Below are 15,274 nucleotides of genomic sequence, written 5' to 3'. Positions count from 1 at the left end.
AAAAAACAACCTTCCTATGTTTAGTCTATCTCTTTATAACGGACAGTTTTCCAAGTTTTCCAAACAATGTATCAGAGTTAGAACCAAAATTACAGCAGAGCACCTACAGACACCTCCTGTTGTGTTCATCCACAGTCTGATTCACTGACAGTAATTCTTTTCGTTGGGTCTGTAGTCCTTACTGGCCACTAAATATAGATACCGTAAGTGTTTTTGGTATTTATGGTCTTTAAAAAATGTCCTTTTTAGGAAGCTAAAGATTTTCTAAAGAGTAGATACCACTGGTAAAATTTTTCAAAAGACTAAATTCAATTTTGGATATCATTTAGGCTTTCATAAGGTGTTGCTTTTCTACTTTCTAACTATATAAAGCATATGGATTGTGAAAAATCATATATCTATACCAAGTCTTTTTACTATTTTGTTTTCTAGAGTTCAACAGTATACTTTCTGATGTTGGCATTTTCCTTCAAGGCCATTTTTGTACCTGGCAGTCCACCAGCTGGGTCTCCATGTCCATAGGCTCCGTGGCTGTGCCCAGTGCCGTGTCCAGAGTAGCCTTCGTGCTCAAGAGCCAGTGGTCCAGCTCGTCGGCCTCACAGCGGTACCTCTGCAGAGCCTGTTCCTGTCTCTGTTCCTCAAGCTGCTCACTTAACTTCTCCTAATGAATTAAGTAAAATGTAACTTAGATCACCACCAGGTAAAGTCATGAGGATTCAACACAAAAGAACCAGGTTCTTTTTGGTCCTGGTTGTGCATCAGAATCACTGCGACTTATAAAGAGAGAGAAAAAAAAAAATACCCATACTTTAGCCACATCCCAGAGCAACAAATGAGAGTTTCTGGAAATGAGTCTCAAGATTAGTATTTTTTAGAGGTGCCTGGGTGGCTCAGTTGGCTAAGCAACTGCCTTCAGCTCAGGTCATGATCCCTGGGTCCTGGGATTGAGCCCCGCATCAGGCTCCCAGGGATCCTGCTTCTCCCTCTCCCTCTGCCTGCAACTCTGCCTGCTTGTGCTCTCTCTCTCTGTCAAACAAACAAACAAACAAAAAAAACCTAACCTAAAAACAAACAAAAAAAAAACAAAAAAAAAGAAAAGAAAGAAAGAAAATCCCTGCCTTAACTTTGCAGGTCACCTTAAAAAAAAAAAAAAATCAGTATTTTTTAAATGCTTCTCTGATGAATCTAATGTGAACCCAGAGTTTAAGCTTCTTACATAATATGCCTATGGGGCTAGGCAGATAATGTAAATAACGGAAATTAACCAAGGATTAGAACAAAACAATGGCAGAAGGTGGTAAACGGCAATAGATACTTTACCTCGATGTCTGGGACAGTTAAGGAGTGGTGAGGACAGATCACCACCGCAAAGTTTCAGACACGTGATTCCCCACATGAAGCGTGGGCTCAGTGGTACGAGTTTCTTGAGTGAAAGCAGAAATTCAAATTTTTTGGTTACATCTTTGGATTTTCTCAATGATGGCAAATTACTCATATTAAAAACAATCCAGGCCAATCACGTCATTTTAAAACTCCATAATTTGATTTCATAGTGTGATTAGGAACAGTATTAGTGAATTCAAAAATTAATTCTTAAGACAAGGACTGTAAATACCTTATTTTAAAAATTATTTCATTAATAATTTATTATTGTCGTTATTTTTAAAATTTCTGGGGTCACCTTAGAATCATCAGAGAAGCTTGTTGAAAATAGAAATTAAATATAGCTGACACATTATTTTAAATTTCTCTCAAACAAAAAACACATGAATATATGATTTGACTAATCTTACAATAGGTAAAACTGGAAAGAGCCTACACACAACAGGTCTATGTTCAACTGAATTACAGCATAACCAGCAGCTAAATAAATACTCTTAAGTTCATATAATAAGAAATGTATTGAGAACTGATTATGTGCCAGAGAAGGTGCTTCACCCTAGAGACACCAGGAGAGAGAAACTTGAAAAATCCTTAAGAGGTCCCCAGTCTAGGGGTGCCTGGGTGGCTCAGTTGGTTAAGCATTTGCCTTTGGCTCATCATCTCACGGTCCTGGGATTGAGCCCTGCGTTGGGCTTTCTGCTCAGCAGGAAGCCTGCTTCTCCCTTTCTCTCTCCCCCTGCTTGTGTTCCCTCTCTTGCTATGTCACTCTCTGTCAAATAAATAAAATCTTAAAAAAAAAAAAAGAGGTCTCCAGTCTAATCAAATTTATAGAAGTAACAATATGAACATCATTTATATTTAGGGCCAGGAATTATAAGAAAACAAAGAAAAAGCAAAATAACTTATTTTGTAACCTATATTACTGTCACCAAAATTTATCTATTAAATAATATTAACGTTAAGGAACATGAGAACCAGAATTGCAAAACTATTTTCATGAACTAATGTGCTCAAATTGGTTAAGGATGACTAAAGATTTACTCTTCAGAGTATTAGTAATACTAGTCATAAAATGCCCTTATTTAAACAGAACAACCCATTATGCAAACCTTTCACAATTATCCTTCCCAAGGCTCACGTCTACCAAGTTTTGCTTTTCCACATTCTCAATTTTTCATGCTGAAATGAGTCAGAAAGTGGTGAAAAGACACATTCATGGCTCCACACTGACTCAGTGCTCTATTCATGGGACCCTCCTTGAGACACACACAATACCAGCTTCTTCTGAGTGGGAAACCATAAAAATGTCGATCACGTAAACAACCCGCACGCTTGTCAACACAAGTTGGGGAGTGAACGTGGACGTGAGCGGCCCCTTCCGAGTCACTCGTTACCTCCAAAAGCTGTCGCTTCCCTGAGGCCTTCATCTTGATGGTGGACATGCGCTCGGCCAGGACGGTGAGCGTGGACTGTAGGGCCAGCCGTTCTGCGGGGTCGGACTCGGGGGACTCGGACACCAGCTCCTCCGCAAGCGATGACTGGAGCGCGCTGATCTCATCTTGAAGCATGAGGATCTCGTCCATCAAGGCCTGTGGAGAAGACTGTGCAATCACACGGCTGTAGGTATTTTTGGGGTCTGAGGAATCACATCCCTAGCAGAGTCTCACCCTGAGATGAGTGAAGGTAGTTCACGGGCAAGTCGTTGAACCAGCAAGTGGGTCCCACTATCTAAAGCTCTGAAATGAAAGTCCCAGAATGAATGCCAGGACGTTTCTGACTTCAAAACCGATCGGAACCAGTTAATTAGTCCTCCTGACGTTTGGTTAGGCTCAGCTGCCGTCCAAGGAGAAGGGTCATACTCAGTCTGAGTCTACGATTCCGTGTTGAAAACAGAATTCACTATTTTCTTCCTCTACGTGATTTTCGCCCACTCCACATTTCCCCAAGTCTGACACAACACCGCAGTTTAACCCAAAGCTCACATGACTCTAGACCAGGGAGATCCGTCCCCTGTTTCTACGTCCTCACCCTTTCCTGGTTGTCTCCTGTCCATTCCTGAGGCTTCACATGCTTTCTAATACTAGATGCTCACACGGGTGTACCCCTTACCCAGACATCTCTCCTAAATTTTAGGCTTTATACTCAATGTACAGGTTTCCTGATATCTCCAGTGTGAACCATACAAAGCCTGCTTCCTCTTCAGTCTTCCTCATCTCGGTGGAAGGTAACATTCTAGCATTGTCCAAGCTCAGGACCTAGGAGTCTCTCTTCACAGCCCCCCTCCTTCACTCGCCACATCCGGGGCAGCACCAGTTCCTCCCGGATGTATCCTGCAGGTCGCCTCTGCCCCACGCCGGGTCAGAGCCAGCTCTCTCACTGAATTGCTCTAATGCTCTACGGGTTGGCTTTCCTGCTTACGGGCTTACCTGGCCTCTCCCGTCGACTCTGCACAAAGCAGTCAGAGGGAGCGTTTAAAAAGGTAATCAGATCCTCTCACTCCCCTGCTTTAGAATACTTAGTGGCTTCTTGCCTGTAAAGGAAGAGCCAGACTCCTTGCCCTACTTGTAGATCTCGCCACGCCCGTCCTGGTACCATCCAAGTACCTGCTCATGGCGTTTCTGCCTCCTGTACTCACTCTAGGACCTCCAGGTCTTTAGGGGAAATAGCACACTGACTTCTTTATTCACATCCATCACGATTCTATACACGGTTTTTATTTCTCGGCTTTTGGTATATTATGACTTGCTCTTTGGGATCTTGACAGGAGAAATTCTTATTTAGGACTTGAATGGTATGTTAGGAAAAACAGGTGCTGGGGCACCTGGGTGGCTCAGTAAGTTAAGCGTTTGCCTTCGGCTCAGGTCATGATCTCAGGGGTCTGGGATCGAGCTCCGCATCGGGCTCTCTGCTCATCAGGGAGCCTGCTTCCCCCTCTCTCTGCCTGCCTCTCTGCCTACTTGTGATCTTTCTCTGTCAAATAAATAAATAAAATCTTTAAAAAAAACCCAAAAAACAAAACAGGTGCTACCCCAGCCTTCCTATTTACTAATATTTCATAGTTGCTAACGTCCCCGTACTTGGATGGTTCACAGCTCTGCCACCGACTGCGGGCTTCAGGGGTAAGCCCAGTGCCTCCTCAGAGTGGGCTCTCAACAAATACTAAAAGGCCAAACAACGAAAAAACCTTCTCTTCTCCTACTATCAAGTGTCATCACACTCCATTGATTTTTAAATATTTACACTGAAGTTACTCTGTACATCTAGAGAAGTGCACAGACTCCTAAGTATCGGTCTGTACATTTTCCCAACCCATGTCCCGCCACTCAGATCAAGAAACCAAAAGGAACACAGGCACTCCTATCCAAAATATAGAAACCACTTTACACATAAGTAAGAAAAGAAAAGGAAGGACTCCAGCGGACCAAAGATTTTTAACGGGCAGTCCCAAAAGAGGATATCCAGATGGCCAAGAAGCATAGGGAAGAGTGCTCAACCTTGTTAGTCATCAGGGAAATGCAAATTACAAGTACAGTGACATACTGCTAGGAACCCTCTGAAGGCTTAGGTGGAGAAGATCCCCAAAGCAGGTGACAGTGGCGAACCATACAGAGGTGACAGTAACCAGTCCTTTGCACAGTCAGTATTAGCAACTTCCATCATCGTGACAGGGAGGGAAAGAAGCCGGACACAGAACAACACCTCAGGCATGATTCCATTTTTATAAAGCTCAAAAACAAGCAAGAGTAGTCTGTGATGTTTACAGGTCACATGGTGGTGATCTTTGGGGAGGAGGTAGGTCGTAACAGAGAGGAGGTCAAAAGGGCTTGTGGAGTCCTAGGAGTGAGTGTTCCTTTTGGTTCTGTGCATTGCAAATATCTCCTCCCACTTTGTGACATAGTTGTCCCTTAATGGGAGTGACTTCCCTCCTGCTGCCTTTCAATATAATAAAGTTCTTAATTTTATCATAGTCTAACATAGCAGCATTTTCCTTCACCAGAAAAGTTAGGGTTAGACTTGGTGTCCTATTTAAGAGATCTTTGCCTACCCAAGCTCATGAATTATCTCTCCATGTCCTCTTCTAGAAGAAGATACTTTAAATAAAGTACGGCCCATGAAATGTATCAGTTTGCAAAATGCTTGTTACCAGTTCACAACAAGATTGAGAGAATGTAGGTGTCAAGAAATTTTTTTTTAAAGATTTTATTTATTTATTTGACAGAGAGAGAGAGAGAGAGAACGAGTGAGCACAGGTAGGCAGAGGGAGAGAGAGAGAGAAGCAGGCTCTCCACTGAGCAGGGAGCCCGATGTGGGGTTCGATCCCAGGACCCTGGGATCATGACCTGACCCAAAGGCAGTCACATAACCGACTGAGCCACCCAGGTGCCCCGGTGTCAAGAATTTTTTTTTTTTTTTTTATTTGACAGAGAGAGATCACAAGTAGGCATAGAGGCAGGCAGAGGGAGAGAGAGGAGGAAGCAGGCTCCCTGCTGAGCAGAGAGCCCGATGCGGGACTCGATCCCATGACCCTGAGATCATGACCTGAGCCGAAGTCAGCGGCCCAACCCACTGAGCCACCCAGGCACCCCTCAAGAAATTTTTAAAGCAACTTGACATTGACATGCTTAAGTAGTATCTTACTTTATTTTGCTAAAATACTGATCTGATGGGTCAGAAATTTCAAAAATTAAGTACTACAGATAGTTTGAGAAGTTTTGTTTCAAAACTTTTTTTTTAACCTTCATATTTAGATCTACAATATACCCAAACTTAATTTTTGTGTCCAGGGTAGGCAGGGGTCAAAATTTTTTTTATACAGATATACATCTGACTCTGGATGACTTACTGAAAATATGTTTCTCGGGTGCCTGGGTGGCTCAGTGGGTTAAGCCTCTGCCTTCAGCTCAGGTTATGATCTCAGGGTCCTGGGATCGAGCCCTGCATCGGGCTCCCTGCTCAGCGGGGAGCCTGCTTCCCCACTCTCTCTCTCTGCCTGCCTCCCTGCCTACTTGTGATCTCTATCTCTGTGTCAAATAAATAAATAAAATCTTAAAAAAAAAAAAGAAAATATGTTTTCACCCACTGCTTTTCAGTGTAATATTTGACATAAGCCAAGTGTCTCTGTAGGTGTTTGTGCACTTATGGCTTCTAATTCTGTTCCATTGACTCAGTTGGGGTATTTGTGCCAATGCCACACTATCGCAACTATTATTGCTTTGTAAGTCCTACTCTCTGGTAGGATCCATCCATCAATCTTATTCATTTTCTTTTCGGTTATCTTAGCTATTTTTGACGCTTTTCATTTGCAATATATATTTTTATACATGTACAAAATATTTTATTTTTAAAATTTTAATAAGATTTTATTTATTTGAGAGACAGAGAGAGCAAGTGAGAGTGAGCAAGAGAGCCAGAGGAGAAACAGGGAATTCAACACAGGGCTGATCCCAGAGCCCCGCTGCATGACCTGAGTCAAAGGCAGACACTTAACCAACTGAGCCACTCAGGTGCCCCTTGCAAAATATTTTAGAATTAGCTTGACAATCTCCACCAAAGAATTTGCTGAAGTGTTTTAATAAGATTGTAATGAATTTAAAGACTGACCTTGTTTGTTTTACTTTGAAATGCCTTTTCTTCAGTAAATTTTCTACTAATTCATAACTATTTTTGGTTAATGTCAAATACATAAAATTCATATTATTTGGTCTCTTTCAAAGGCTTCTCCATAACGAGACTGACCCCGTTATGTCTTTTTTTTTTTTTTGCACTGAACCTCTGTACGAGCAAGGAGAGCCCCTTGCTATCTTATTATCTCATTCCCATTCTCTACTCTGTGCCTTTCTTCACATGTGGTTATATTTATAGCGCCTCCTACCCACTCCTGTTGCCACTATAAATTTTTAAGATCTGTCTTTCCCAAAAGGCCTGAATTTCCTTTTATCTACTTCCCATCGCTGTAACCCACAATCTCATTGCTTTATTTGTACAATGTGTTGGTGATTCACCCCTAAAAGCATATTTTTAAATCACATATTCATGAGAAGTGTGTGTTTTTTTCAGCTGTGCACATAGTAGGTGCTCCACACATCGAGCTGACTTAATCCTAGCTCACAACAGATAAAAGAGGTATCTGAATCATGAAGCAACCAGAAAGAAAAAAGCCACCTCCTTGAGTCTCAGCGGAGCTGACCAGCCAGTGTGCGGTGAGGTCACCAGCTTCTGTTTCAGGCTCACAATGTTCTGAAACAGCTCTCTGGATGGTCTGCAGTAAGTGATTTAGGAATCCTGGAATGGCTGGTTTTCATCCTGTTAGGGTCAAGCCTCCCCATTAATGTTTCAGTTTACTCTTAAGGGGGAGTGAAGGTTTTGAGAAGGTAGCTATCGTTTTAAACTTTGAGGTCCAGCAGCCAAGCTTATTGGAGATGGGGTTTTCTTCTGAGGTAAAATGTTTTGAAATCACATAGAGGGGGTAGTTGAATGACATTGTGAAATTATTAAATGCCACTGACTGCACACTAAAAAGTGGTTAATTTTATGTGATTTGAGAATTTCAACAAAAAGATCCAACAGTCAAATATGTCTCCACCCCATAACTCTGTCTCAGCTGGTGGCCAGCTGTTCCCTTACAACATCCGACTTAAGACTAAGAGAAGGAGAAGAAATGCACATCTCTGGGTTTTGGACTTGTTTTTGCAAGGAGGATATATGCATGACACTTCTGCGCTTTAGAGAAGTACCTTGGGCTTCTCTAAAATGACTCATTTTGGGAAGAACATGAAGTTCATGCTTGGTTTAACACCAAAGGTAAACATGAATTTTATTACGACGTTCAGAACTATGCACACCTCATTTCAAACTTTGAGTTGTCATGTATACTGAGAAAGCAAAAACAAAAAGAAAATTACCTCAGAGCTCTGCTTACTACCCATCTCAGAGCTTAATGTGGCAAAGACAACACACACCTACAAAGCATGAACTGTCCATGACCATGAAGGTCCCTATCAAAGAAAGTCTTATCACTTAGAACAGCCACAAGTCAGCTTATGAACTGTAGGGATGTCTTAAAATTAGATCTACCATACAATTTAGACACAGCACTCCACCCAAATTCAGCAGATTTAGACAAATGTTTAGAGGGAAAACGTAGGAATTCTTTAAAGAAACATCAATACTTCCAAGGGAGAGTTGGGAAAGAAATAACAAGTTAAGTGTTTCTATTAATTTTTAGAAAATATAAAAAACATACCTGATTTCCTCATCCACATTCAGCTGGAACTTAGAAATAGTAATTCTACAACAGTTCTTGAAATTTTTAAAATGCCTTCCAGAAGCTAAGAACTAATTTAGACTTTGTGATACCGTTAGCTTTTCACGTGGGCAGCTCTGTCCCAGAATTTGTAGAACATAGGTACAGATGGTAAAAGTAGGTCAGATGGAAAATTTTAGATTTGTGATCATATGAAAAACATTACATTATTTATATTTTCTTTGTCTCTCATTAGAGCATTAATATAGTTATTAAGTTCAAATGATGTGTAATCATCATGAAACTAGCTACATCTCCTCACTGTTGACATTGTTCACATTACCATTCCCAATTTGGAAAGATACAGAAAGTCAAGTGGTTGGCATTAATTACAAGAAAACTCAGATTCATTTCTAGTATTTAATACTTAGCATTAACATGTAATTCTGAGTTTTCTCCATTAAATCCCTTGAACAAAATAATAATTGTGTTCTACACGGCTCATACATGTTTTCATATTAATGCCAGCCACGCAGGGGACAGTAGCCCTAATTGGGAGCTAATTTGCATCTCCCATTAGGAACTCTGAAATGTCAGGGCAGACTAGCAGGATCCTGTTCTCACGCAGTTCCTAAATCCTGGGGGGATCTAGTGAAGGGTCTTGGCAAGCTGTGGTCAGTCACCTAGGACACTAGCATGATGGTTTTGGTTTTTTTTTTTTATATTTTATTTATTTTTTTGACAGACAGAGATCACAATAGGCAGAGAGGCAGGCAGAGAGAGAGGGGAGGAAGCCGGCTCCCCGCCAAGGAGAGAGCCCGATGTGGGGCTCGATCCCAGGACCCTGGGATCATGACCCGAGCCGAAGGCAGAGGCTTTAACCCTCTGAGCCACCCAGGCGCCCCAGCATGATGGGTTTTGAACAAAGGTGGAGATGACCCTGAGCATTAAGAGAGTTGAACTATGTCAACCCTCCCTGGAACCCCTGGTCCTGATAATCTGAGCCGGCAATGCTTAAATTCACTCCAATGCACCCCTGGGATAATTTATGCCAAATTCCTTTTGAACACTTAGAGAAAACTGGAACCAAATGGAGGTGGTTTTTCTCCCCCACTCCAGGCATAGGGCTGGGGGGGGGCAGGGGAGCAGACGGAATCCTAGTGAGCACCCTGGTGTGACACAAACAACACCTCAGATAACAGGGAGGCGGTGGCAGCTACCGTATCAAAGAGGACAGTGGCACTTGGGAGAAAATTTCACTGTAATCGTCACCTAAGTCCCTGGTTATCCTCATGTTTGGTTTATCCAGGTAAACAAAGATAGCCTTTCATTTTCTATTTTTATAACACCCTCCCAAAACCAGACCAACTATGGATGACCTTGGGACAGCAGAAAGCACCAAAGAAGGCAGTTTTATCAAAATAAGGCTTAAAAATGGGTGGTATCCACTTTGGTCTCTATCGTAAGAAGTTATCAGAGTGTCAAAAACCTGAAACTACTATTTCTCAATAGGTTGTCTCTAGATGAAATGCTCTCATTTTTGTGTTCTACTGTAAGGTCCTATACTGTAAAAGAATGAAATCTTGTTGAAGACTATACATATGAACAACTAGTATATTACAAGGATATCCTGGATTCCAAAAACAAAGTACAGAGTTTCCCTCTTAAAGCTCATAAATGTCCCCATACTTGACAGATACGCGTATCATGCCATGCTTTTACAACACTTCATTTGCATCTAAAAATACCTTCCTTTTCCTCTGCCTTTTATAGCGTCATCACATGTTCCTTCTTTGTGCTTGGGGTCCGTAGTGTTTCCCCCATCAGCGTGACTGCATATTTAGGTGACCACCTCAGCACCCTTGGTCCCATCACACCCGATTGTGCATTAACAACACACTCGATCATGTTGCTGAAGCATTAACTAGATTTTAACATATGCACTTTCTTCGCATGCATTTTAAATGGATGCATTTTTAACATCTTTCGGAGTTAGGTTAATGTAATCATCTCGGTTTCTCATGTAAAGCCGAAGTTTTGCCTAGTTTACATAACTTTTAAATAATGACTCAAGTCAGGGACAAGCCTAAGGGTATAACTTTGAATATAGGTATAATCCTATTCTTCTACTGCTTCTTTGTTCACTTAAGCCTGAGAATTATTCTCTCATGATACTGGGAAGCTGCTGGGCACGCACCGGCTAAATTTCTTAAAAACAACAATAACCACAGAAGGGGGACGTGGGGTACATTCTATTCCTACAACAATAGCTCAGAATAACAATAAAATAAATTGGCACCTAGTAGGAAAGGCACTCTGTGTGACAGAAGTAAAGAAGCAATACTAATGCAGGCAGCTTTCTTTAATTAAGTTCGAGGTCTGAATTTCTATCTTCCCCTCTTAGATCCCTCCCTGAAGCAGTGGTGGAAACAACCACCTTTTGGAATCTTGTTTACTCTGTAAGAACTGATATTTTAAAAAAAAAAAAGAAGTCAGTCTGCTCTCCCAAACACATGCTTGGCCGCTTGGCTGGCTGATCAGTCAGTCTTAAGAGTGCACCTACTTAATCATGCAGGAAGCTGAAGTCATTGCTATTATTACCTGATGTTCAGCCATCTGGCTCTCCGGGCTCCTGCCGGGCTCCAGACTCTCACTGAGTTTCATCTCGATGGCCTCCATCTTTGTGGAGATGGACTGGAGGGAGTCCTGGTACTTCTGCTGACGTTCCAAGGCCTCGTAGAGACTGCGCTGCTTTTCACTGATCTGGAGAAGAACAGGACGTTACCAAATGTTTCCTAGCCCCTTATCTCCGTGATTATGACAGTTCTTTCCTCATATGACTTTCTTACCTCTGTGGCCCAACAGAGGGTATTCAACGGTGTACCCAGTGTGTAAACTCGATGCGCATGTTGCGTAAGACAGTTGCTAAGGTAATCCGTGTCTGGCCGACTTAATGCCACGTTTCAGAGACTTACCACATTTTTTAAGGTTTCCCAAGAACGCTGCAAATCATCTAGTTTAGCAGTAGCAGAGGGCTCCAGCCCTGGTTCGTAGAACTCTTGAGGGGGCAGCGAGCTGGGGTGTATCCTGGCGGCATCGGTCTGCAACCTCTCAGGGGACAGCGCTTGGTAATAAGCAATGTCCTGTGGGGACAAAGCCCAGTGTCAGGCTCCAGAGAAAGACAGAGCTCACATGCTCTGGGCACTCTTTGTCCCGTGGAGGAAAGGCTCAGGACACCCCTCCGTCCCAGGGGACTATAAACTATAGAAGCTAGTAGAATTCTTGTGACGAGAAGAATTTAAAGATCATATCGAAGCACATTACAGTTTCTTTTGAATTCTGGCTTCTATTAAAAAATGAACACATTTGCCAGTATTTCAATTGGCAAAACTCATTCTTAGTTTTTATTTGGTAAAATGAAGATACAAATGATTTGAGCGGAACACATGTTTAAAGCTTGATTAACTAGTAGGGCAAAAAAAGAGAATCCAAATTATCTTATTTCCCAAAATGTTGTTTCGTGTATTGGTGAAAGCTCTACCTAATTTTAAAAAGTACTTATTTATTCATTTTTTTAAAATTAATTTTTATTTAAATTCAATATAGAAGACTGATGACTCACTGACCTCTACCTGTGAAACCAATAATACATTATATGTTAATTGAATTTAAGAAGCACTTGATTTAAATAAATCTGTACGTCATTTTAAAAGATTTTTATTTATTTATTTGACAGACAGAGATCACAAGTAGGCAGAGAGGCAGGCAGAGAGAGAGAGAGGAGGAAGCAGGCTCCATGCTGAGCAGAAAGCCTGATGCGGGGCTCGATCCCAGGACCCTGGGATCATGACCTGAGCCGAAGGCAGAGGCTTAACCCACTGAGCAACCCAGGCGCCCCAATCTGTACGTCATTTTTAAGATACAGCCAGACCTTCAGTATTTGTGAATCCATTAATCACAGAAATTAATTAAAATATTTTAATATTAAATAAAGGAAAATGTAATGGCTTAGAAGTTAAAACTACTCTAAGAAACAAATAGTGAAACGGATTCCTTCTAAGCAATTCCTGGAAGTAGACTAGAAATAATCAACTTAAATGATGAAAAACAAACTTCTGCATTTTTTATTAGTTTCTTGGGATATAAATAACATTACATATTTTATAGTACTCATAATGAAATCTACTCTCTCAAGACATGTAAATTCATCTGTTCTCAATTGTTTCTATGCTTGTGTATTAATAGAAATTGAATTGGGGAGTAATGTTTATATTCTGGGAATTTATATTATAAAGTTCACTACTTTTATAATTATACTGAAGAAAACTATGCATATGAACTTAAAATACCTGAGCCTTATGGATAATAATGTCTTATGAAGGTCGCAGCCCCTAGAAAAACCAAAGTAATAGCAGGAAGGGGCCTGGCATTTAGCGGTCTGTACAAGGACAAAAGCAGGATTGTGTAGTAGGAGGAGTTCCGACGGGAGTCTGACACCCGAGGAATCAGGACAACCAAGATTCCAGTGGAAATTCTCCTCCTAAGTAGCTCTGTAATTGGAGAAATGCACATCTCATGAATTGGTTCCCTCATCTGTAGAGCACTGGGGAGTTCAGAGGAGTAAAGGAAGCCATATTAGAGAGGCCATGAGGATCATCTATCTATTCTGTTGTTGGTGGTGTTGAGACTTCTGGGTAAGTCCCCAACCTGAACTGACGACATTGGCATGTGGAGACGGTTGCTCTTCATTTGTCATCCGGTCGCCATCCTGGGTAGACTCCCTTGCTAGTCTCAAGTCCTTGCTCGGCTCATCCGCGCTCATGCTCCCCTACTCTCCCCGGACATCCGCTCTCCACGCTCTTGAACACGATAGCCTGTCATCCGTGAATTGGTTCACCCCATGTGCACTTACAGCTACGTCTAAAGTGACTTAAGCTCTTCTCTCACCAACACCTTTGCTTCCTTCTCCCCTTAAACTCTGATTTACCCATCTGGAAAATCCCAAGCAGGACTCAATCCAATTTTACTTTCCAGGGTGCATGTGTACGCACGCTCACACCCATACACACACACACACTCCACACACAAGCACAGACACATAGCTGAAACCACTGAGATCATCCCGAAACTTCTCAAATTTCCAAAAACCTGTCTATTTTCAGACTCACCATTATCTTACACTTGCCAGTTTCCTTGCTTAAGGATAATCTTCCCACCTACTTCCAGAATCCCAGCCACCTTCGCTTTTTCAAGGACATTCGTCCGTTAATACCTTCCTCTTTTCTCTCTCTGATGACTTTTTCTCCAGTATATAAATAGAGTCAATATTTTTCAGTCTAAAAACATATTTTGGGGGGTATTTTTCTTATAGGACACCACATAATGGAAAAGTCCATAAATCGTAATATTATGAGTCATCACACGTGAACACACAGTCACGATACCATTTCTTCCTTTTCTCCCTTTCGCTTGGTAATTCAGCTTCTAGTAGTAGTAGAAGAGCAGTTTACATTTGATAATGCTCACTTTCTCACCCTCAATCCACTTCCAAAAACCTGGTTGAGCTTCGATCCTAATGACTCTTTCACTATGAAACCAACTGATTATTTTCAGCCCTTCTTCTGCCTGACCTTTCAGAAGCATTCAACACTTCTGCCCGTCCCCTTCTGGAAACGCTTTCCCTTGAATCTGTCCTCCTTCTAGCTCTGGTCACTCGGGCTTTCTCTCGTGTAGTTTGTCTCTTCCCCTCACTCTGAAATATTGGCTATTTGTAAGCTCCATACTCACAAATTCATTTGTACATTTACATCCCACATGCTCTTCAAACTAGACATTTCAAAAAAAAAAAAAATCCAGGATGAGAACTGAATTTAGGGGAAAAAACTAACATTTTATCCCCCTTTCAATAAATGGAACTTCTACTCACCAAAGCTCTGAACTTGGGATTCTCTATTTCTTCTTTCCTTTTCCATCCACTGCTTATTTAGGATGAACTGAATTGACATATACCCTTGCCATGGCACTGGTTTAAGTTCTCATTAGAGCAACAACTTCCTAATTCTCAGGCACAAACTGGCAGCCCGCAGGCTACCTTTGGCCTGCATACATTTAGCTTGACTTATGCAGTGTATTAAATTGTTGAAAATGTCATCAAATTAGGGAGACTTTATAAGAATCGAGATTCACAGCTCTTTCCACAAGGTTACAGCAGTTCTAACAGAGGAGAGGCTGCTTGGTGCGTGAACGGAGGTGCTGCTCAGGTCCCCTTCACCCCCCGACCTGTTTCTCTCATGAACTTCACACCAGTGCTGGCCCAGGCAGGCATCAGAGTGCACAACTCCTGTCCCTCACCAGCTTCTCTGGTTCTATTCTATTGTCCACAGTGATCCAGGATCATCTGTTCTAAAACCGACCTCTGCACATAGCTCCTAGTTAAATTCCCTCTGCGGTTAACTATGAGCTTCTGGCCTTCACGGTCCTGTCCTTCGTGATGTGCTTCCTTCAGTCCCCCAGTCTCTTTCTTGCCCCCTCTCCCTCCTCCTCCAAATCTGGTTCTCTAATTATCCTGGTACTATTTGCAGTTGTCTCGATGGGCTATCCTCCGTGCAATCAGCACTCCTCCTCCGTGCAATCAGCACTCCTTCTACA

The 15,274-nt window shown here is 41.9% G+C and overlaps 1 protein-coding gene across 18 annotated transcripts in view; it reads right to left on the bottom strand.

The window, feature by feature from the left end:
* The window catches only part of SYNE1 (spectrin repeat containing nuclear envelope protein 1), a 479,099-nt gene that overhangs the window by 150,087 nt on the left and 313,738 nt on the right, over positions 1 to 15,274 (bottom strand). For 14 of the 18 annotated variants that reach the window (XM_044243752.1, XM_044243801.1, XM_044243842.1 and 11 more), the window contains 4 exons: positions 11,602 to 11,769; positions 11,228 to 11,389; positions 2,778 to 2,984; positions 488 to 661 (listed from right to left, as the gene is read on the bottom strand). In XM_044243752.1, coding sequence (XP_044099687.1) covers positions 488 to 661; positions 2,778 to 2,984; positions 11,228 to 11,389; positions 11,602 to 11,769 — 711 coding nt within the window. The remainder of the gene's footprint in view (positions 1 to 487; positions 662 to 2,777; positions 2,985 to 11,227; positions 11,390 to 11,601; positions 11,770 to 15,274) is intronic. The other 4 variants (XM_044243769.1, XM_044243777.1, XM_044243809.1 and 1 more) reach the window with 1 other exon arrangement.

Source organism: Neovison vison, chromosome 1, assembly GCF_020171115.1.
Source record: "Neovison vison isolate M4711 chromosome 1, ASM_NN_V1, whole genome shotgun sequence".
Lineage (NCBI taxonomy): Eukaryota > Metazoa > Chordata > Mammalia > Carnivora > Mustelidae > Neogale > Neogale vison.
Note: the sequence above shows the minus strand (reverse complement) of the source record. Positions and strands in the feature narration are given on the sequence as shown.